Source organism: Mycetomoellerius zeteki, unplaced genomic scaffold, assembly GCF_001594055.1.
Source record: "Mycetomoellerius zeteki isolate Tzet28-1 unplaced genomic scaffold, Tzet1.0 scaffold244, whole genome shotgun sequence".
Taxonomy (NCBI): Eukaryota; Metazoa; Arthropoda; class Insecta; order Hymenoptera; family Formicidae; genus Mycetomoellerius; species Mycetomoellerius zeteki.
Window position 1 is genome coordinate 851,695 of NW_017257221.1, and position 24,520 is coordinate 876,214.

Below are 24,520 nucleotides of genomic sequence, written 5' to 3' on the forward strand. Positions count from 1 at the left end.
ATGAAGTATAGAGAAAGAATATTTATTTCCATTCGCACAAATACACACACACACACACACACAGAGGGAATATATATTTCAAAAGTGGCGGAAGAACTTTTACGACTTACGATGTACTTTTCCTCGGGGAAGATTCGGTTAAGATGCTGTCTCTCCCGCAACTTTTACATTCGCGACATTAAATTTCTCGACAAGCGAGCCTTAAATTACGTTACACTAAACTGTCTGAAGCCGAGGAATGAAATTGTCATCTGCCTGCGTTCCCGCGAAGTTAAATCCCGATATATCTAACGTCAAGGTGCAAAGGAGTTATTATACATATAGAGCTGTAGGATCTCGTTATTCGATGACGAGATTACATTTTGGCGTTTCCGTCGGCTTACTGATAGACGCTTTATATCGCACGCAGGCGTCTATCATAAATCATAATTTCTCATCCGATCAGACTGCACTGGAGCTTTATAACCGCATAGAGCGAAAGCCTTCGACCATGAAGAGTCGCACGATCGCAGTCGACCGTGACTTATAGGTTCTTCGTGTATATATATATATATATAAGCTTCAAAGCAAACATCTATTCAAAGAAAATCTAATATCTAATTTATACATGTAGTAACACGTTTCACTCGTAAAGGTGTCGTATATCTCCTGTTAAATTGATCGAAGAATATGTCTCAATAAATTTCTTCGCCAAACTCTACAATTTTAACAAGCTTTCCTCGATGTACGTTTTCCTTCGTAAAGACGTGCTTTCTTACATCAACATATTTTGTTATATGTACATTGCTAAAAATTAAGAATTAGCTCTTTAAATTTCTTGGAGTGAAATTTCACTCTAAGAGAGTGAAAATACGGTCATTTTTTTAAGAACAATGAAAATATTTCACTTCTTGAAAAAGAATGAAAATTGTCTCTTTTTCAAGAAGTGAAATATTTTCACTGTTCTCCAAAAATGACGGTATTTTCATTCTCTCTCTTAGAGTGAAATTTCACTCCAAGAAATTTAGAGAGAGCGAAATAAATATTTTTTTTCGTCTAGACTTCTCTCGTCTATATAGACTTGGTGTAGTGTACTCGTTACATATTCGCAGTTGATTCGCGCGTATTCGCGAAACCTTCAATTACCGTAACGTGATTGCATAGCGGTGCGACTAATTACGTAAATCGATGGTCTAGAGGCAGGAAGGGGACTTCACGAGGAGCTCTGTTTCTCTTGATACGAAATAAGACACGTTTCTTTGATAATATCGAACGACGTTGAACGGAGACTGCTCATTGAAATTCCGCGGAGATACAGCTCGATGTACACTATCTTCTCTTCGGTTCGCTGCATGTTCCGATGATAGATGGATCAAACGAGCTTGCTATTACATTTTGACGGACGTTGATCTCGGCAGAGACATTTCTAACCGTAAGAATTTCTTTTATCTTTTAACAGAATTTGCGTAAAACTGACTCTGTTACTAATATTTTCATAATATTTTATACTTTTAACAATTACACACTCTTTAAATCTGTTGGAGTAAAATCTCACGCCAAAATACTGAAAATTGAACCAATCTTGAAAAAAAGAGTGAAAATATTTTTACTTGAACAAGAGTATGAGATTTTCACTCTTTAGGAATAAGATTTCATTCTTTTGAAGTAAGATTTCACTCTTTTAGAGTGAAAGTCACTCCAAAAGGGGTGAGATTCCATTTTTTTGGATCGAATCTCACTGCAAAAAAGTGGAATCTTATTCTAAAAGAGAATGAAAATCTGCTTGTTCAAGAATGAAAAATTTTCACTCTTTTTTTCAAGGCTGGCTCAATTTTCACTCCAAAAGATTTATTTTTAGAGAGTAGGAGTACAATAAATTACTAATTATGCAGAATTTCTGAACGGAAGTTTATCAAATGCGAAATATTAATGCTAAATGTTGCAATTAGAAATAGTATCCTATTTTCTTTGTGTCTCTATTATTTATAAAGTTAAAAATGATATTACAATGATGAATAGACCACAGAGAATAGTCCACAAAAGGATGTCACTTTAAACTCCCGCCTTTAATCAAGGCTTCGTTATATTTCGTGCATGTTGCGGTAGCGACAGTGTGAGGTGATTATAAGTTAACGAGGGAAACATTCTCGAGGTTTGTTCTGAAAACAATTATAACCGATACGTCGATTTTGATGTATCTACAGACCGCGAACGAAGGCGTGGTGGTGGTCAATTACCGTATGCCGGCCAATCATTGTATCGGTTACCCTATCTATATCCGCATTGTCAGTTCTGCGCACACATACACGTACACACATACACACACACACGATACGCTATTCTCTAATTTGAAGTAACGAGATAACATGTTGCGTATGTATTCGCTTGTCTTTCGTTTTGCATACCTACTTCTGATTTGTTAGACTTCAACAAGACATTTTTCTTTGATCTCTAAGAAGAAAAAAAAATAAAGAAACAGCAAATGGGAAGTATAATATTATCGAGTTTGTATATCTAGAATATAAATTGTGCGTTAATATCAATTATTTATTCATTATCTATACATATATATCTCATATTATTTCATAATTATTATTATTAATCTTCCGTCTGCTTAATCATTTTAATTAATCATTTTTACTCCATTCTACTTCATTCAGCTCGAGATTTTTACTATTTTAAGCTTTCAAAAATATAGAAAATTCAAGATTATTTTTCAACATCTCTATTACACTAATAAATTTAATTTTGTAACAAGATATTTTGGAGGATCAGACTTCCTTTATTTCGGAAATTTGAGAGAGAAATTTCGCTTGTACCAAAAAAAACTCAGACGGAGAGTCAATAATTACTAATAAGCTTAATTTATGACTTTATATATGTGTCATATTTATATCTATAATTATTAAAACAAAATTACTAATTAAAATAATCCTGAGAAAATATAAGATAAAGCTCGTACCAATTAGATGTAACAAATTTGTGAAAATATTAATATCGAGAAATCGGTAGTCGGGACACGCACGAGCCATATTCTAGAAAAGACAATTAAGATATCCTTCGAGATACCAACGTCGACTAAAAAGTATCAAGCCTGGCGTTAAAAAAACTGAAAGATATCCGGAAGAGGTTCTCCCTTTTTACCCTTTATATCGGCACAATCTGGCTGGAAACTCCGGCGTGAATATCCACTGTAATATATGTGTCCGGTGTTATACTCTTTTTCGTTGCGAATTACCGTGACTTATTCTCAGGTCCGTTTCGTACTTTAATTCGAGGTCAGAGCCTTGACGCTCCCGATAATTTCCCACGAGTTCGCCTCGCGTCTTTCGATCCAGCAAGATTCAATCCGAAAAAGGGAAGAGATCCATACATTATGCGACGAGGTGGACGACAGTGAACCAAAAGAGCGTACGTCGTCTTTTAGAAAACTTATATGCTTTTACTCTCTCGCTCGAGCGTAAGAGTAGTCGACTCTCCGGTTCCTTTTGTGTCGCGTAAACGAATGTTCTCACTTCGTGCGATGCACCGCGACCGAGTTGAATGAAATCGTCGACGAGGGGGAAATCGGCACGGTATGAAACGGCAAAAAGGACGAGGTTAGACGACTCTTTCACTCTTCTTCTCGCAAGACTTCTTTCCTGCCTGACTAAAGGCGGGTTTGCACGCTTGAACACGAACGATCACGTTGGACCAAAATTATCCAAAGTGAATGCATCAACTGAACGTCACTTTTACTTGAAAAATTCCGCCGTCGAAATTGAACGGTCCAAGTCATCTTGCCTGCAATTTTGATGCATTCTTATAATTTAATTTACGACTTTCGGGATGAGACGTTTCCTGTGCCCATAAACGCGATTATATGTATAAAACCATGGAATTGAAATTGACATACTTTTGGTGATTATGAAATTCCGGTGTACGACATAGATATGTTAATTAATTTAACATTCTAATTATGGTATAAAATATTTACGATAAAATATATAATATTCAGATGTACTGATTATTATTAGATAATCTAACATTCTAATTACGATATAAAATATTCAGATTATATTCATTATCATTATCGTGTTTCGTATGAATTAACATAGACACGATTTATGCGTATATATAAAATTAAAATTTAACGTCGAGATCACGACACGATGAAATCAAATCTCTTATTCAAAACAAACGGCTTGAAGAAACAATCTCCCATTTCCTTCATCACAAACTATTAGATTTTTGCTGAACCATTACGCATTACGGCTCATCTTTTTCGATTTAGATGATTCATGATAAATCGTCGAAAGCGTAAATTTGCGTTAAGACTGAAACTTAAGGTAGACACAAAAGCTGGGAAGAAATGGGTGCGGATTGAATTAGATGTCGTCGCAATGCTGGAAATTGCATTTTCGAGCGCAAGAAGGAAAAGGAGGAGGTGGTGGAAGAAGCGAAGGATCGTCGTTTCCCTACAGAGATTCTGCATTTCCCTCCCCTCTTCCTAGTCATTATGCTACCTTTTCATTGCGGGTGACAGAATCCACCCGATCGGGACAAGAAAGCACGAAATGCGGAATTTGTTATGCCTGCAAATTCAACGACGTTAATATTTAGCTGGTGATGGCGGGAGATAAACGGAACAACACGGAGGATATTTCGAGCTAACGACAGTCTCGAGAATGAATGCTTTTACTAGAGAGTACGATTGTCACGAGCAAATTTGTGTTGATACAATCAAGCATAAAGGTTTCTCTTTTTTGCAACATCAGAACTTTTTGAATTAATCCCTCTTTTCAATCCAGTCTTTGATAATCAGAAAATTGAAAACAAAATTGTAGTTAAAATATGTTCGCAAAAGTGATTTAATTTCTGTTTAGATACTCGAGTACAAATTTTAATTTTTTTTTAATTAACGGGTTGCCGAGTCTTTTCCATCGCAACTAAAATTTAAGCGGATAAGACGAACTGATCGAACAATAAATAGGGTCTAGAAGTATGCCAGGTTCATCTCTCGTCTAAGAATCGGTAAGAAGGACAGCGAAGTGATTTTATCGAAAATTCCGTGAGTCGGATCCACGCTTGAAATTCTAATGGCGAGAGCGCGCGAAGGAAGTGAGATCTACATAAAATTGCCCGATAATACGGTGGAAAGGTAAATATGTACGAAAGCCAACGGCAACGATGTTTTAGTGCGGATAAAAAGCGCGTTCAATAATTGATCGGCAGCTCGGTGATTAATCGCGGAATTTACGCGGACGCCCGGTGATATGTGTCTACTATACGACACTTTTCGCGTAGCTGAAATAAGAACAGAAATGCGATTTTTTTTAATCCGAACTCATGCTAAAATAAACAAACCAGGAGAGTCTAAGCCGTATATACATCCGTACCGGATACATATGTATGTATATACCGGATTCCGCCATGCACTTCCTCCTTTCGTCCTTCCGCCAATTTGCAGTCGACCTTCCCCTTCGTAAAAATCTCTTCGATCGTATTTTCTGATAAATTTTCTATCATTTTGTCTGTTGGGCATTTTCGCGACTAATAGTCGAATAAAAAAAAATCACATCGACGCACATAATCGCTATTTAAATTAAATTAAACATGAGATCGTGTTTTATGATCAATTTTTATTCGTGCTGAAAATTAATTCCTGAAAATCTGTCACATGCATGCAGATGACACCAACAATAATTTATAATTCAAAAACAGCTGATGGCTCGACATTTTTTGTTCAGAACGAATTTACGCGAAAATACGCGGAAAGCTGTTCCAGCTTCGATGTAAAATGCACTCTTATTAGAATGCACCAGTTATACATAAAGCTGCGTTGCGTGTAGCACAATGCAGACAGAACGGAAAAAGGTTGCGAGCCGATAATCATGTAATTCATACGGCAGATTTGCTGGTGCTTTTTCTTTCTCCCTTTCTTCCTTTCTTTCTTTCTCCTTCGACTCTGAGATGTTTATTTCTAGGCCGATTACGCGCATTTCCCGCTCTGCACCAATTAAGAGCTCGCTGAAAGCTTTGGCGCATTTAGATAAATTTTACTTAAGCAATCGGCCGAAACGTTGTTACATATACGCCACGACGTTACGCTTGCTCTGCGTGTCCATAGAGCTTGTGTTTGCTGCCGTGACAATTATTTATCGTCTTTTCGGCTGTTAAAGCCGGCTTTGTATGCATTCGCGGCAGTATAAAATAGTTATAACGCTACGATATTTTTAACGATTTATGTTCTATCAGCACTTTCAGAAAGATTTACCGGTATTTGCTTTTTTTTTAGAAGAGAAAAGAAAAATTGTGAATTATAAAAGATTTTTGGTAACAAAGCTTTGTGAAAATGTAAAAAATATAGCTTTTAATATTGAGTAAATAAATTCAATTAAATAAAATTAATTAAATTTATTATATATTGTTTGCTTAGAGTATAATCTAAAAATTTAATTTTATTCTCTTTCTCGTTTAATTTTGCTGCTGTTTCTGTTCAATGAAAAATTATTCACAGATTTGAATAATAATTTTTTTAAACCATCAAACAAAGTATGAAAAATTATTTGTAATAATAATAATCTGTTATATATATATATAATCAAAAGTATATTTTATAATTACATAAAGAGTCACAGATAGATTTTAACTTCAAATAAATTCCCATTCGAATGAAACGTTTATCTCGTAGGTGGAGATAAAAGTTAATTTTTTTTTTCACTTATCCAAGCCCTTTGCCTAAATGAAATTTTTATTCGGATAATGCCAGAACCCGCGATGTGGACTCAATTATAAACTTTATTTTCGTATCTCTAGTCGCTCGTTTGTTTTCGAACTCTCGTTCGCCGATCGCGGCTGGCCAGAGTCGTTTTAATCCGTTCTCCACAATCGCGCCCAATCATTGAATCCCTTTGGACGAATCGGAGTGTCGACGGGTCGGTCTGTGCTACAAAATTAAACGACGCCAGTCGAATCGCGTTTAGACCTTGGTCGGTACTCACCTATATTTTATTGACGTTGCATTTGGACGGCGGGATTGCGTAAATTCGGAACAGGCTAGGCGACCACTTGGAACCCAATTTACACGGTTCACTCTGGACGATCATCCTGGATGAATCATCCCAAGTGCGTATGCGTATTGCACGAATGAATTTTCGCTTAAGCGCGTCATCGCAAATCTACTAGCAAATGCAATCCATTTCATGAAAATTAATCGTGTTTTAAAAAATACAGGAACGCAAGGGACTCGTTCCTGTTTGACCGACACTACTGATTACGATACATTAGGTTTTTACAACGGCATTAAATTGCTTGTTCAGGTTACGAAAGCAATTTAATCAATTTTATAGCAAGCGTGAAACTCGTATTCGAGAAAATTAGCTTTAACAGCTGTAGCAGTCAGAAAACAAACGATATAACTATTATGAAACGTATCGCGCGCGCATAAGATGTGTATAGATCATTAAAATAACCAACAATCTTTTTTGTTACGGAGAAATGTTAATTTATTTAATATTAAAAATGTTTTATTTTCAAAATAAAAAATTTACTTTGCATCGTTATTATTGAGATATTGTAAAATCGATATTAAAATACATTCAATGCAATGAAAATACATTCAATAGAATGAAAATCTATAGAATCGTAGGAACGTACTTTATTCATTTTTTTATTTCGCAATAAAAACTAATTGATCAAAAAAGTCAACATTTTCACACTGAAATGAAATTAACAGCGATAATTTATGATGTGTACCATTTTCAAAACTAACACAAGATTCACGAGAACATGTATCACTGCAATGATTAATGATAAACGCATGTCCCTTTCAGACAAATACGAGTAGAGTTGAGGCATTGAAAAGCATTGTTGATCCAATTTAGAAAAAAAAAAACGTGAACTATGCCGTTTTCAATACAAATTCAATTGTAAATCACTTTACATAGCCTGTACCAATCCTTCCATTTTTACTGCAATATATGTATCAATTTTTCATGATAAGCCGCCACATGGAAAAGTTGTTGAAAGATACATATTTAATAGTTTTATATATATGTTTTATATGTAAAAATAAATATACGAATATATATTTTTAAAAGCTGATAAAAGAAAAGAGAGAAAGAAAATGTGACCATTCATTGCACATAGCAATCGGGAAGCAAAGTTAATATTTATGCCTTGGATTTTATAATTCTATATTATCCTAATTATAATTTCTCAAATTATTATTTATACCATTGGCGCGATTATATAATTTATTCAAGTGTCTATCAAGACGATACGAATCGTGTGAATTTACTTTTAACACGGCGGCACGGAACAAAGGGACAAATACTCGCGCGTAATGCGTAACGCAGTTCGATCTTGTGCATGGTATACCGTGGTGCGGTACAAACGTGGAATACCATGCGGCACAGGGGTTATCGATCGTATCGAATCCAAACCCGTCCTGATTCTTCTAGCAGCGGTAACGGAAAGCTTAGCAGCGATTTGCGTGATCGCCGACATTATCGGCATAATTATGGTGCTCTCTCGTTGCTCCGCTAGTGCACCTAATCAATCTGTATTGGCATAGGCGGCTGCATCTTTACGATGCTCAATAAGAAGCAATTAGAACCTCACTATCGTTCTTTAAAAATGAGAAATTATATTGGGCTGGTAGATAGTTCAGTTCTCGGCAAACTTAGCACAAGCACTTGAACGGTTACACTAACGTAGGGCATCACAGTCGATACATGAAACTCTTCCCCGACTCGGGTAATAATCAGCGCTACGGAGCAAAAAAGACCGTGTAATATACAATTACAGTTAATTAACCAGACGATCGATGCAACTGGACGTAAAGTCTTGTATTACAAGCGAGTGACGGAATCGGAAGTGGATTTGCCGTCACGCGTGATAAATGGATACCGTACAGTTATTAGCCATCACACAGTTATCGATTCTGAAATTACGGATTTGTAACTGGATCCGTTTTTACGCTTATACTTTTTGTCATTAATTGACCGCTCGTTATTTTTCCTTCTAAAAAATGATAAACGAGTACATAAGGAAATTGTTAGTTTTTAACACTCCTATATCTAATTGTAAGATAAAAGATCCATCAAACACTTATTGAAATATTCATCACAAAATCAGTCATCGACCCACAATGTTTCTTCATGTGCACAGATAAACATAAATCTCACGCAGACAATTTCTACGGGGAGAAAAACGTAGTGTAAACGTAATTTTATAGTCTACGGCACATCACCCTACTTCGCTTTATCCTGTCGAGCGAGCAAAATCGTGGCATGCGGAAACGCGCGGGCTTATCGTCCCTCCGAAGAAGCGCAGCTTCCGAATCGAAATCATTTTTATCTTTCTGTTACAGGCGAGGGACAATACTTTCGGGTCAGGCCGAGTAATAGCTCCGTGCTGGAAGGCGGCGAGGTGACAATTTTTTGCGAGGTGGGGAACCGAGTCGGTACCGTCCAATGGGTCAAAGACGGATTTGCTTATGTCATACAGCAGAGTGAGTATAATAAATTGAATAATAATAAATTGAAATATAAAGTTATATTATCGTGTGACTGCTTTTTTTTTCAAATGTCATCTTCTAGAGAATCACAAATTCACTACTTCATGAGAAAGTATTATTTTCCACGAAATATCGATGTACAAGGTGTCATTAACCGATTAAATCATCCATCGTGAACAGGTAGAGTGAACCGAACTGAGTCGAAAAGTTTTGACTCTACCATTTCGCAATTTTCGCAATAGTTAACATATTAATTACTAAAAATGGCCGAATATTGGTCTTCAATAATTTTTTCCTTAAATACTATCAACTTTACAGAAAAACTATAAGAGACAAAAATTGTTTATTTTCTTTTCATAAAGTTTTGAGAATTTTTTCAGAATTTTTTAATACCGTATTTTCTCATGATAATAAAAATGAGAAAATGCAGTACTAAAAAATTGATAAAAAATTCTAAAAAAATTCTCAAAACTTTATGAAAAGAAAATAAACAATTTTTGTCTCTTATAGTTTTTTTGTAAAATTGATAGTATTTGAGAAAAAAATTATTGAAGACCAATATTCGACCATTTTTAGTAATTGATATCTTGTTAATTATTGCGAAAATTGCGAAATGGTAGAGGACTTTTCGAAATGGTAGAGGACTCGGTTCGGTTAACGACACCCTGTATATCACTAATAAATGTTTAATTATGAGATATTCAAAATGGATGAAAAAATTTTTGAATTATTAATAGCTAGAAAAATGTTATTTTCATGTTTGATTATTTATTACTTTTTAAAAATGATTTCGAAATTCAGTGGAATCTAATTTAATTGATCGAACGGCGTTGTGTGTCTTAGAGAAGGATCGTTACTTTCTAATTTCCTTTTTAATTGCTTTAATTGAGCGCCAATTACCCATCAGAGAAAGCTGATTAGACCATTTTTTGCCTGGTATTAACACTTTGAATCTTGAAAAGAGTGAAATACGAAAGTATTGGAAAATTATAACAACGACGACTAATTACGTTTTCTTTAGAAAAACATGAGTTTGAGATCAGATTTTCAAAATGTAATGCATAGACTATAAACGTAAATTTTGTAATATTATGTGTGATTCACAATTTAAGAAAAATTTAAAGTTATATTTGTTTGTAGAATGAAATTTATCTATCTGTACCATTCGTATTGGTCTCTGATAAATCCACTTAAAAAGAGAATGATCCGAAAAGTCGTTTCATGTAATATAAATGTTTCGATAATAACAAAGATAAAATGCATACAAAGTAAACTGTGCTTGTTAAATTCGGTAAAGACAGGTAATTCTGTGTTTGTACAATTAACGCCGCGGGAAAACCCGCTCCTGTCTAAATCTACCAATTAAAACCACGCACAAAAGCTGCTTATATTTTCAATAGGAAATTGAGTTTTCGCTTTACGCTGGATTGTTTTACACGGAAATTTTTGGAAACACATTAACGTACTAATCAAGAACCAATGTTATCCACATTGTTTTCTACTTTTACGAATTTATAACGCTGTATACGTTACGATTACACGCAGCCCACAAACACATACATGAAGTGATAGTGTAAAGCTAATTCTTTATACATTAAATTTTAAGCTTAATATATGAACTCTAAAATTTTATTAAAAAAGAAAGAATTTTAATTTTTTAAAGTAAATTTTTTATAGAATTTTATAGATAAAAGAAAAAATATTAGAATATACAAATGTAGAATTTTTTATCTCGTTAAATTTCAAAAATATGTGAAACTTTTAATTTAATTTTCAGACACACTAATTATTTCGTAAAAATTTTTTACTTATGAGTAAAATATTTTAATATTCTCGGTATCCTTTTTAATTTATCGACTAGCCTAAATATTAATATTAAACTGTTGAATATTTGTTAATAGTTTTCAGAACGTTTAAAATTAAATGACCCTGCAAGACAGAAAAATCTAACACAGATAAAATACAGGATTAAGATGATAAGAAAATTTTAAAATTTATCTCTCTTTTTTCTGTACACTTTACGTATAGGTATCTACAATTTTTACGACCTTACTTAAAGAACGTAGTAACAGTGTGGATTTATTATTTAAGCGTGAAGAACCTCGTTCGAGACTATCAACGGCGAGTGGTTAATTACTCAGCGGTCTCATCGGCTTCCGCCTATCGTAATCGCATCGTTTTGCCGAGAGTACTCGCATACCGATGGAATAAGCGCTAATAAACAGAGCTAAAATTAAAGCCGATGTATTAGCCGCGTATCTGCGCGATCATGAATTACAACACTTCTTAGCCAAGAGGCAGAAAATGTTAACCAATTATCTAATAATTTCCATCAGTTGATTGTTGCTTGCGAACGTACAGTGATATAACTCAACGTATAACGATCTCGAATTGATGTTACAGATGGCGAAATCGTGGGTCATCCCAGGTTGAAATTGATCGGCGATCAGAACGCCGGTATTTTCAACCTAAAAATCACCGACGCGTCCCTGACCGACGACGGCGAGTACGAGTGTCAAGTCGGACGATATCTGCGGGTCAAACCAATCCGCGCCAGCGCTCACCTAATCGTCACCTGTAAGTCGAAATATGATGATGTACGATCGAAAAGTTTTATCCAAGTCTGTCCAAATCGTAAAATGAAAGATAGAGACGCTTCTTTTGAAGCTTCAGATATTAACAAGAATAGCACACGTTCTTTTTATTTGAGAATGTCGACAATCGCGTTTTCCTATTGACTGCTTTCCCTTTTTCGATCGTCATTTTTTACCTAATTAGTCTGAGTGCTTTCCATTGCATTTGATGGCACAAGTATCTTTCTCTTTTTGTTACTCTTTGAATATCAAGAAAGATAGAATGTTTGTGTCGATTTGTGTCACTAAATGGAACGCACCCTCTGTCGTTCAATAAATAATTCATCAGCAATTCATTAATATAATGATAGGTTATTAGGTCAAACATGGCGGTTGTTTACGCTACTTTTTTTAAATCTGGAGCTCTAGCTTCTTACTTCCATTTACTCGCAGCACTCACGTCGCAGTAATTTCTCTTAACAAACAGAATTAACCGACTACGAGATACGGATACAGCAAATACATGTTTTTTTTAAATGACGATTTATAGTTTTAGCACTTGCTCTTCTCCATTTCTTTTCTCCGTCTTATTTAGCGAAATGACGCGACGAAGAAGAGAAGATATCTCGCGATAATTTGGACAAGTCTAATTTAATTTTGGTGCCGAGAATCTGACAACTCTAACATGTTTTAGTGCATTTCCAATTGATTTATGTTAATTACGTTTTCATTTAAATATTTTTTTTATAAAAATAAAAAGAAATGTATGAAAATTGTTGTTTTTTTTTTTCAAACGACAAGATAGGAAAATTATCTCGAAATAAAATTTTGGCCAAAAGAAAGAGTTAAACTACTTCTCTTTAATTTTAATCTTTTAATCTCTATTAAAGTAATTTATACAAAAAATAATTTCGCGCATCTGATTTTACAATTTAAGATAAGATCTCATACCGATTATATATTTATTCGTATATTCTCTCTCATAACGAACTCTATTTTTTAAACATGGGGCGAAAATGACAAAACATCCATCTATTGACAGATCTCAGCGGAATCGCGAAGTTCGAAAGATAAACAAAATCGCGTGAGCACTGTATGTTAATTAAAATTTTCTGAACGTGACCCATGATATTCCTCGGCAATCCGGGGAAATTCCAACAGCAGTGGATACGAAAAATACTTACTCCTGCTTGGGAATAATCGTGACCGAGTCGTTTCGACGATAGCCCCGTACGGGCGTGGTACTTAAAATGCAAAGCGTGCCGTAACTCGAATTACAAACTCAGGATCTCGAAACCGTGCTTAAAGTTAATTTACGCGGTCGTACAGGCGTTACGTTGTGTAACGCCCCGTCACCATCGCGAAAGGTCGACTTTCGGGATTCTCGACGAGGGCGGTTGATCACACCGACGATGACATCCGTTGACCCAAGCGGTACCAGCGTTTCCACGCCATCGACGACCTCCTTCTCTCTCTCTCTCTCTCTCTCTCTCTCTCTCTCTCTCTCTCTCTCTCCCCCTCTCCCTTTCTCTCTTTCTCCCTCGTTGGTAAATTATGCAGAAGTTATTAAGCGCGACAATATGCACTCGTCCGACAGACTTCCGCGTAAACTAGTTTGGCGAAGTCCGGAACGATGCTAGTTTTCGTTCGCGCGCGACCTTTCCGGTGCGACTACGAAGACAGGAATGACGTACTCGGTTTTGAAGGACGATGGTTTTAGTATCTACAGAATTGCGACCTTTCGACAGGATCATCGACCACGCTATTCTTCCTATCCTTCCAATGCATACGTCGCATTCGTAGTAGTGCACGCCTCGCCTACTATGACCGGAATGCAATAGTGCGTTCGCGAGTGCATCACAAAGCTAATTCCGCAACTGCTCCCAGCGTATCAGCGGTTCCGATGACAAACGTTCGTCCGAAAATGAATTTTTCTTTCGCGCTTTGCGAAACGAGAACTCTCGCGAGTTCGATTGGCATTGATCCGTTTACCCGGGATTCTTCTCGCGATGTAATAAAATTACGTTTATCCCTCTGTTTGTTTTGGAGAAACGCAGGCGTAATCGGCTATCAAAAATGGTGTCGATGAAATTTTTCTATCATTTTCAAACTCTTAATTTTTTTCTATTGTAATTTGGCTGTAGAAGACTTATTAGTATAATCGAAACGTTCGATGCATACGTTAATGAATAATTAGTTTTAATCTTTGACTTAATTAATTGCTCTCGTTTGTTTGACCTTTCTACATTTTATTATATTTGCATTGCAATTTTGAGTTAGAAAATTGATATTATTGTTTTTCTATCATCTAATTATCTTAAAAATAAATCATGCGCACGGTCTCGGTGGCGTTATTCAGAAAATTACCATATATAAACTGTAACTAGTTTGAATTCTCTGGATCTCAGATGTATGTATAAATTATAGATTAGAGAATTACCATAATAAGAAATTCTCCGAGCTAATGACTTATCTACTGAATTCTTAATGATTTGATGAAAAGGTAGAGCTTCTCGACCTATATTTTTCCATATAGATAGCGTATTAAAAGAAAGAGAAAAAAATGCATTTTACTAATCCTACTGTATTTCGCTCTATAAATGTCTCAAAAGTCTCCTATACGATTTCCTATTTATACTTACTAATTATTTCACACATTGTAATAAAGAATAGGTACAATAAAGATTATTTTCCACACTCATAATTTCCGTAAATAATATTATATAACATATTTTTTTAGCATTATTTGATCGATATTATATAGTCGTTAATATCAGTAATAATTATTTTGATAAAAATAATATTATATAGCACTCTAAAATAAATGCTAATAATGTTATTTGTAATAATTATTTCTGTCGAAATAATTGTTATTACTATTATTAACTAATGTGTTATGTAATATTAATATAGTGTCACACAATAGTAATAATTATTTATATTAAAATATTAATAATAATTATTATTAGCGACTAATCTCAATCAAACAACGCTATGAAAAAATTGAAATTTTTACGCGACAATCTACAACATAGAACACCATTTTTATACGAGTTCACGCGTAAGAAACGAGCAGCGTTAAAATGATATTAGCCTTGATGTGCAAATTCTTCGTTCTCATGGTAGATAAGTCTGGTTTTACACCTGCGCCGGGCTTTTAATAAAACGGCCATCGTGAGCACGGGCGTATTACTAAGTCGTCATATCCGTCAAATCAATCTTCCTCGTTGCACACGTCCACGTTCATTACGCTCGTATATACCGGTGACGGTGAAAATACGTGGCAGAGACACCGTCGACGATAATCCACGCCGCGGGTCAAATGGATCATCGGTGAAAATCGCGCGCACAAATCTCGAGCGATCGTTAACGAGCGACATCAAGCCGGTAAATTCTCACGCCCGGATGCGCCTATTTTGTAAACGCGCGTGCATGTGTGTTTTTCACGGAGGTGATTGTGTGTTCCTCCCGCATATCCACGCAAAAGCGCGTATAAACGCAGAATCAATCTGCGTCGTTAATTACGCGCCTAACGGTATTTTCCCGATCCTATACCGGTAAACGGATATAATTGTATTTCGCTTTACTCTATCGATACCCATGTCGTCGTCATATTTCCTCTACCTTAATAATTCAAATCGATTTCTCGTTTGTTTCCCGGTCGGCCGCTATTATCACCAAATAGCGAAGTTATCCTGTCATGGACAGACTTACGGGCATCGAGCGTAACAGGTTCGTGAAAATAATTGTCAGAGAAAAGGTCTTTAACCTTCCATCGTTTGTACAGAGAGAATGAAATGCATTTATCGGATAAAATTAGAGTCGACAGCGCGTCGATATCACGGCAGATATGTCTGATCGATTTTCAACGCTTACAGAAATTCGAACGAATTCCGTCAATTAACGAAGTCAAGAGAAAAATAAGATATTTTGAATGTTAAGGAAATTAATTAAAATGTTTGACTGGCTTGGTACTACAGATTATTCATCAGGAAAAAAATCGTCAATAAATAATATAATGATAGATTTGAAATATTTTCTTGATCAAAGTATTCAATATATATACTATAATATAAGTCCCAAGAACTTTCAGCCCAAGGATATAAAAAAGATGATAAAATGAAAAATTATTTTTTTTTATTTTTTAATATAATTTTTATTTCAATATATTTTTGTATAATGATAAATAAATTTTTCTATACTACTAAAAAATATTCTGAATTTTTATCATAGTTTAACACTATGGAAATCATTTCTTTATTACTAGTAAATTGTTTTCACGCAAATCGGATTTCAATTTTGAAAATAAAAAATAATGGCTAGAGGAACAAAAAATCGAAGATGTAAAGTGATGAAGAAGTGATCTCTGTGTTAAAACGTTTTAAGAACAAAAATTTTAAATATTTTTTAGTGAATTTTTATAGAAAAATTAATTTATCGTTCTAAAAAAATATACAGAAATAAAGGAGAATTATATTGAAAGACAAAAATGATTTCATTTTGTTACTTAAAATTTTTTTATCTTGTATAGATATATAGCAAACATGCTGGAAAGATATGTAAAAGAGAGAATTAAGCTCAAGCATTTGCGATATTCAGGTTTAGCTCATTAATATTATCAATCTGAAGTTACTTTTTATTAATCGTTGCAAAACTTTAACATGTTTTTCTACTTCGAACTAACAATATGCAAACGACTGGAAAATAAATGCTGTTCGCATGCATACGATAACCATTTGAAACTCGTCCTTCTCAACTATGCACGTGGAAGTGTTTCCGTGTACATGATTATTTCACGAAAGAGACTATTGGGATACGCGTAATGCAACCGCCAGTATTGCACCTGTTTTTAAATAAAACGACACTAAAAACACGTCCGCATGTTCTCTTAAGGTGGTCGCGAATTCTTCGTTTACATTTTAATAATGTAGCTATGGTGACACTCTCCTATGAAATGATAACGATACTTTTTAGTATCTTTAAATATTCAAGGATGCCATTTGCGATAATAAAAACAACAAATTTGCAACAGTAAACAACACGATGGGACAAATTAATGTAGCTTTACATATCATGTATGGTCGGAAGAAAATCGAAATTATTATCAATTACTGTTATTATTATTAAACATATAGTAAGTGATATTTTGATTTAGTACAACTCAAAAATGTGTGTGTAAGCATTTATGCGTGACTTTTTCTAAAAAGATAAGGAATGATTAAATTGCTACACATGTCTACAGATCGCTATGCGATATAATCAAAACTTTTGTATTTCATGACATGAATGAAATGCGGTCGTCATTCACGTTTACGTCTACCGTAGGGCAGATTCGAATAGCTGATGACGTGGGAAGGATCGTGCCATTCTTGGGCTCGTCTTGGAAAAAAAGCTCACGTATCTCCCCAGGCATCGTACGAATTCGCGGCGTGATACGCAAAGAATGAGGAAACAGAGGCAAGACAGAATAAATAAAAATGTCTGAAGGGACATTTCTCTCTTTTACAATCCAATAAGCAAATGAAAGAGTTGTGAGGAAACTAGGATGGGCGAAAGTGGTATATACGTATATACCGGAATAAGACGCGTTGCTTTATTAAAAATAGCGGATCAAAAACTTCTCCGATGAAACGTTTAATTCTCCAGCCGACCTTAAAAAAAGCACTGTAAACACCGGCAACGGTTAACTTCCAATGGCAGTCATTTAATACGGCGAAAAGTTTCTTTCATCTTAGCTGTCGACGTATTTTTTAGCGAAATAACTTCGCTGCATTCCCATTTGATCGCACAGTGCACTTTCTGCAAATTAAGAATTTACAAAATTGCCGTCTGAAAGTATTCTTGTTTTCTCTCTCTACATATTTTGACTTTATTTAGTTTGTTACCTTTCATATTTATAATTATGCGTACATTTTTTTTAAATTACTAAATTATATGTTTTAAACTATATCTTGTTATTGATCTCTTTTTTTTTGTTCTTTAATTTTATTCTTTAATTATTTTTCACCTATTTTTATTCTTTAATTTTATTTTTTAATTATTTTAATCTGCCGTTGTTTATTTTCTATCACGATTGAATTGTTTTTACATTATTCTATTACACAAAGTGTTTGCTGCTTTATATTTAAAAAAATGTATCCATCAAGCTACATCACTTACGTTAAACGAGACGAAACTATTTAGCAAGATAACAAAATGTATTTTCGATTATACAGATTTCAGATTACATATATATTCAATTCATTACAGACTGGCTGACATTTCTACAATACAATTTACGTATCGGTTAGTTAATTCGTTGCCGGGTAACAATTATATAAACGTCATTCAACGTGCACTACAATCGCTCGTAACAATACCGTTGTAAACATCGTCGGATAATTTCAGGTAATCCAAGCTGTGTTTATCGGTATTTACACATTCAGTCTTGTAAAACGAACTCCAGAACATGGCGAAACACCTGTTTCATAAATCGGGTTTTCACTGTACTAAAATAACCATGTTACGGAGATTGCAGACTTTTGACGTGAACGTCAGGATGGAGATCGATATATCATCACTATGAAAAGAAATTTTACAAAAGTATGTTTTCTCTTTTTGATTAGAAAAAAACGCTAGAGCATTATTTATACGAGGTGATCGATATCCACCTGCCTATGCATTATTTATTCGAGAAGTTTAGAAGTGCCGACGTATCGCCTACGCGATTTTTTTTCGTATTTTCGTACATTCTTCGTATTTCTAGTGTTTTTTTTTAGAGTATCGCGTGCGTCACGACCGCGGCGGTGAGAAAGACAGATAAGAAATCGAATTTCGTGAATTATTCGTCTGTAGACACGCGAAGTCGTTCTCAGTCTATCGCTTTTTCCCCAGTACAACTTTGCGCGCACTAGACCGTCCCGTCGCTCCCTTTTCTCATTCGAAACACGTATAAGTCGAGGGAAGATATTCTGGACTGGCCCCCTGAATCGTTCACGGCCAAAGGGCCACGTATACGCTCTTTGCTGCAATGTACGTATATATATGCATACATCGGCGAGTAGCGTGGCACGCGTTCTGTATGTATGTGACCAGAAAAAGCTCTGGGAAAACTCGCCACATTCGTGCAAGGTGTATAAAATTTTGAAGGGAGGAAAGGTTTGTTTGCTAGAAAGACCACGCGTGATTGCCGTTTACTTCCACCGGTTATTCTTTCTAGTTACACACACGCGCGCGTACACATATAGTTTTAAAGTATCTTTAAAAATCTTCAGTGGAGAAAAGAGTATAAAAAAATATATTTTTTTAATACTTTTTTACTTCGACAATTTTTAGAAGATGTGACTATAAAATGAAAAATGTTTTTCTTTATAACATATACAGGATGTCCCGTAATTTTTGGCCAAGCGTTTTTGTGTAAGTCGAGCGAACTAAACTGAGTCGAAAAGTCCTCTACCATTTTCGCAGTGTGTTAACAAGAATAGATATTAATTATTAAAAATCGCTAAATATTGGTTTTCAATAACTTTTTACTCAAATACTATTAACTTTACAGAAAAAAAGCAAGAGACAAAAATTGCTTATTTTCTTCTCATAAAGTTCTGAGAATTTTTTCAGAATTTTTTAATACCGTATTTTCTCATGTTGGTAAAAAATAGTTGCCAATAAAAAAATGCAGTACTAAAAAGTTGATAAAAAATTCTGAAAAAATTCTTAGAACTATGAAAAGAAAATAAACAATTTTTGTCTCTTGCTGTTTTTCTGTAAAGTTGATAATATTTGAGTAAAAAATTATTGAAGACCAATATATTCGGCAATTTTTAGTAATTAATATCTCGTTAACCATTGCGAAAATTGCAAAATGGTAGAAGACTTTTCAACTCAGTTTAATCCATTCTATCTACACAAAGGCGCTTGGCAAAAAATTGCGGGACACTCTGTATAATAAAGAAAAATAAAGAATATATATAAAATGTATAATAAAGAAATATGTATAGCTATATAACAATAAAAAAATATTTGTTACTTTACTGTCACAGCTTTCTACACGTAAAACTTGATAATTGTTTTTAATACAATTACTGTCCACGTCCAACAATCGCGAAACAAATGAATTCGAAAAGTGCGAGTCAAATATTTTTCGCAAACAAAAAGGTTCGCTCGAACGCATTGCAATTCACGCACCACTTCCACCCACATTTTTGTTAGGTGAAAAAGCATGATATAAAAAATATTTTCTATGCTTTCAAGGATTATATCATCATGGCGTCTCACGAAACGCGGTTCTTGAAACGCGCGTTCCCATTACCGTCATTGCTTACGTGCCATTTCGCCCGACTCGCTCGTTTTCGACATATCGCACATCCCGATCGATACCGTGTCACGGTTTCATCTGTTGTTTACAAAAGGCCAGGAGGGCATCGATCGAAATCGCTCGAATGTGCGCCTGTACGTCTGACATCAGCAACATCCGCATTCTCCTTCTCTCCCTCTCTCTCTTTCTCTATCGCTACATTTTTTTGTCCCCCTACGACCGCCCTCTCTATTTCTCGCCACCTTATCCTTCTCGAACATGCAGTTAAGCGACTGATGCTGTTCGGGCGCTCAGTTTTCCAGCAACGGTGAAACGATGTTGCACAGCTCTACGAGTGACATTTATTTCGCTTTGCGCAAAGGAAAAGCTCCGCACGCCACCTCTCACCCTACGCCCTATATCCAGGGCCATCCGCTTCTCTCCATTACCCTTCCTCCCCAGGTGTATATACATTATTCTCACCACCGGTCGCTTCCTATCGCTGTCCTTTTCCGTCTTGCATGCGCCATGGACGGCTTAACGGTAAAAATGAGACTTATAAGACGATCTGGCAAAGAAAAATACTTTCTTACCAGACCGAGGCACCGCGAATAAATCCTCAGTCATAAATGCGAAGATAAGAATGACACGTAAACGAAATGTAGCAATGAAACATAAGCAGCGGGCTGTATAAAATGGATAGGTATATGAGAATCCGATCCAGTATGGATGTCAATTTATGTCATTTATATTGCCATTTTTTGAAGAGAAAGCAAGTATTCTTTCAGAACCGTCAGGCATATACGTACAGAGATAGTAAAGAAGAAAATATCTGTAGGAAATAAGAAATAAAGATATCTATAGATCCCTATAAAATAACGATTTAACAATTACCGTAAATAGCTATATAAATAATAAGTCAATAAATTTTAAATGTATAATGTTTCATTAAACAATTAACTGCATTATCATCTAATGTATGATAATTGATATAATTGCTGTATAACATTCGAATGTTATTTACAGAAAAACTAACAAGGGAACACAATCAAGTGTTCCTCTTCATAAGGAACACATATTTTTTTATATGAGTGTCCGATTACACATTAAGGAAACCCTCTCTCAAAAAAAATCGATTTCTTTCTTTCTACCTGAATATCGTTTAACTGTCAAAAATATAAAAAAGTTTTAAATAAAAATTGAATGGCTTTAAAATACTTTCTAATAATAATTTAAAAATTTTTTATGAAAAAAATTTTATTTGCACGATTGAGCATTTATAAAAAAAAACGTATTTCTTATTTATTACACGAGTCTTTATTGTTAATCTTATTATTTATACGAATCTTCAGAATAAAACATTTTATAGCATTTCTTCTCAAGATGTTATTTTTATCGAGCGTTTTATTCGATATTTTCAAATTGATTCACAGTTAATCGCGAAGAATTCGAGTACCCGAGCTGATACTGAACGTCGCATTTATACGAACGAAGCTTCTCTCTAAAGAGAGAAAGGTAGGGAGATCGAGAGACACACAGGCAAGAAAGTCCTTCATTTGTTGATAATTAACTTTGCAAAACGTCAGCGTTACGCACGAAGGGCACAGCCGTTAATGCCAATGATGTCTGACAGGAGATGCGGCTTGACATAACGCGATTGTGTGTACACACACGGCGTGTCGTGTTCTCGGCGTGTGTCGCCGCGCCGTCGTGCGCGTAAATGCAATTCCGTGCTTATCACCGCCAGAGGATATAATTGAAGCAACGCGAAAGAGATAATTTGACAAACGAGCGAGTACGCGAGCGCGATAAAATTAAGCGCGGTTGCGATGCCGGTGTGTGATGCAACGGTTACAGATGAAGAAGGCTAATGTCGCGCGACGCGCGATGAATAATTTACCGTGTGTGTCGTCGGAGCTCTCGCGACTAATTGGTTATAAGACCGATACACGCGCACATACGTATGGGTTTATCAGAGAAAACTCGGACGAATTATACGCGTGAAAAGCGCAAAATACGCGTCGGATTTGTGCGCGCTTATATATTATACGTAATAATCTTTACGATTTTCAGGGTCAGATTTTGTACATCCTGATAATTATTTTATAAAATAATTCTTTTTTTTCTTAGCAAGAATTTGATAGTTGATCATTTGCGCGTTGCAACCTGTTGAATTTTGAAATGAATTTTTGAAATTAACTAAAAGCAAAACTTTAATTATCTATTTACATCTCTAACGTTAAATTTATTGCTATATTTAATTTAATCTAACACTTTAAATTTCAACCGTCGAGCGTGTGGAAAAAATAAATTCGTTATATTGAGAGTAAAAGGAAGAAAATCAACGGTAAACTCGTCTGCATATTGTGGCCGTTTATATAATATTTACTGCATATGATATCGCGATCGTTATCGTCGTTATCAACATCACGTGCCATTTTTCCTCGTTTGTGACTCGTGACGTACTGATCCTATTTTTCGCGATGAAATATATAGGTGATATATACATATTTGCAAATTTAAATGGGTTTTAAGAAACAGCGCGAGAGGATCCTTCATGGCGCGCAAGGCAACTAGAACCTGAACTTTAAACAGCGATATTTTATGAGCACAACGGGGTACTCGTCTTACTGCAAGAATTATTATTGGCAATATTACCTAATGCTAATGATGCAACTCGGTTTCTTATATACTATAAAGAGAATGTAATTCGCAATATCGGCGAATAATAAATGAATAGTGGCGTAAGTTCTCAGAATTTTCTTTTAGAAGATAATTATGATGATATTAATTAATTAATTTTGTTATTTATTTTTCATTTTCATTATTATAAATTTCTAAGCAATTACTAAATTATTTTGACCTTTCTGTTACCAAGAGATAACGCAAAATATTACTTTGACGTAGGACGTATAATTATTATACTTTAAAGAGTAAGAATTACATATTTGTTTAAAATTATCGTAAATATTCAGAATACAAGAATTTAGAATAAGGAATGAGGTATAAGAGAACTGGATGTACTAATTAGTAAAAATAAAGAGAGAACACGTATTGATGAAAAGATTCCAATGAAACACTGACAATTTTTTGCTACGCTGCTGACAAGAAAAATACTCTGAGTCGTAAGTTGCCTGCGGCATCAATAAATCCTGACGACTGCACCGGCGGCAGTTAATGTAATACGAGTTGCGTACATTCCATTTACATCAACTTACATTTTCGCAAGCGATGAGACTCGCACGCGATGCGCGGCTGTCAGTGAAGATAATTGAAAAAATGTCAAATGATTGAAATTCGAGGGAGCGACGATAATCATCGCAGAAGGCAAGCAGTACATTAAATGGGCGGCATGAATAAACGCGAACCATATGCAAAATTAGCCAAAGGTAGAAGCAAGATTAACCTGAAAATTTTACATAAATCCTACAAATTCAAAGGAAATCAATACAGACTGGTTAATAATCGATACTTCGGTACTGAATGATCCCTTTGCAATAAAATATGCATGATTTTTCCATGTTCGCATTTTAATTTTTAATAAAAGTAGCTTCATTTGAATACCTTATATAAAATTGATATCCAAATTTATCTGGTAAATTTTATTCAAATTTAAATGAAGATATCCCGATACTTTCTCTGAGAGGGAATTCATGCGTATATGTGCATCATCAACAAATACGTTACAAATAATTACATGACTTGATAAGAATATAATCAACACATATCTAATTTTCTATCGAACTAATTTATATCTAATCCTATTCTATCTAATCATAAAATTAATATCGAATATTTATGCGTTATTCAGTCGTTAAGATTACCATTAAAAAAGATAATAGTCGGATAAAATTCTACATATTTAGAAAATGTGTTAGGCATTGTTATTGATTACCAAAAGTTTCCAAAGTACCCATAACAAATGGTGCAAAGTACAGATTACCAGAAATTTGCCAAACGATGCAACTTGTTGCCACTGACGATTCAATTGTTGTTTACAAGAGAAGCAAGCTCGAGCTTAAACTTAAGACGTGCCAGACGTATTCGATATAAAGCGCCGTAATTAATTCCGAAGTTCTCCAGATTTAATGCGTCTAAAACGCGACGGGACGTATCGGGTGATCCACGGTGGATACGACGGTAGTTACGGGAATGATCTCTCCCTCTCCCTCCCTCTCTCTCTCTCTCTCTCTC

At 34.9% G+C, this 24,520-nt stretch overlaps 1 protein-coding gene across 1 annotated transcript in view; it reads left to right on the top strand.

Annotated features, from left to right (window-relative positions):
* sns (sticks and stones) overlaps positions 1-24,520 on the top strand; it is a 147,278-nt gene that overhangs the window by 53,745 nt on the left and 69,013 nt on the right. The window contains exons 2-3 of the mRNA XM_018449356.1: positions 9,335-9,475; positions 11,885-12,058. Of these exons, the coding sequence (XP_018304858.1) occupies positions 9,335-9,475; positions 11,885-12,058 (315 nt within the window). The remainder of the gene's footprint in view (positions 1-9,334; positions 9,476-11,884; positions 12,059-24,520) is intronic.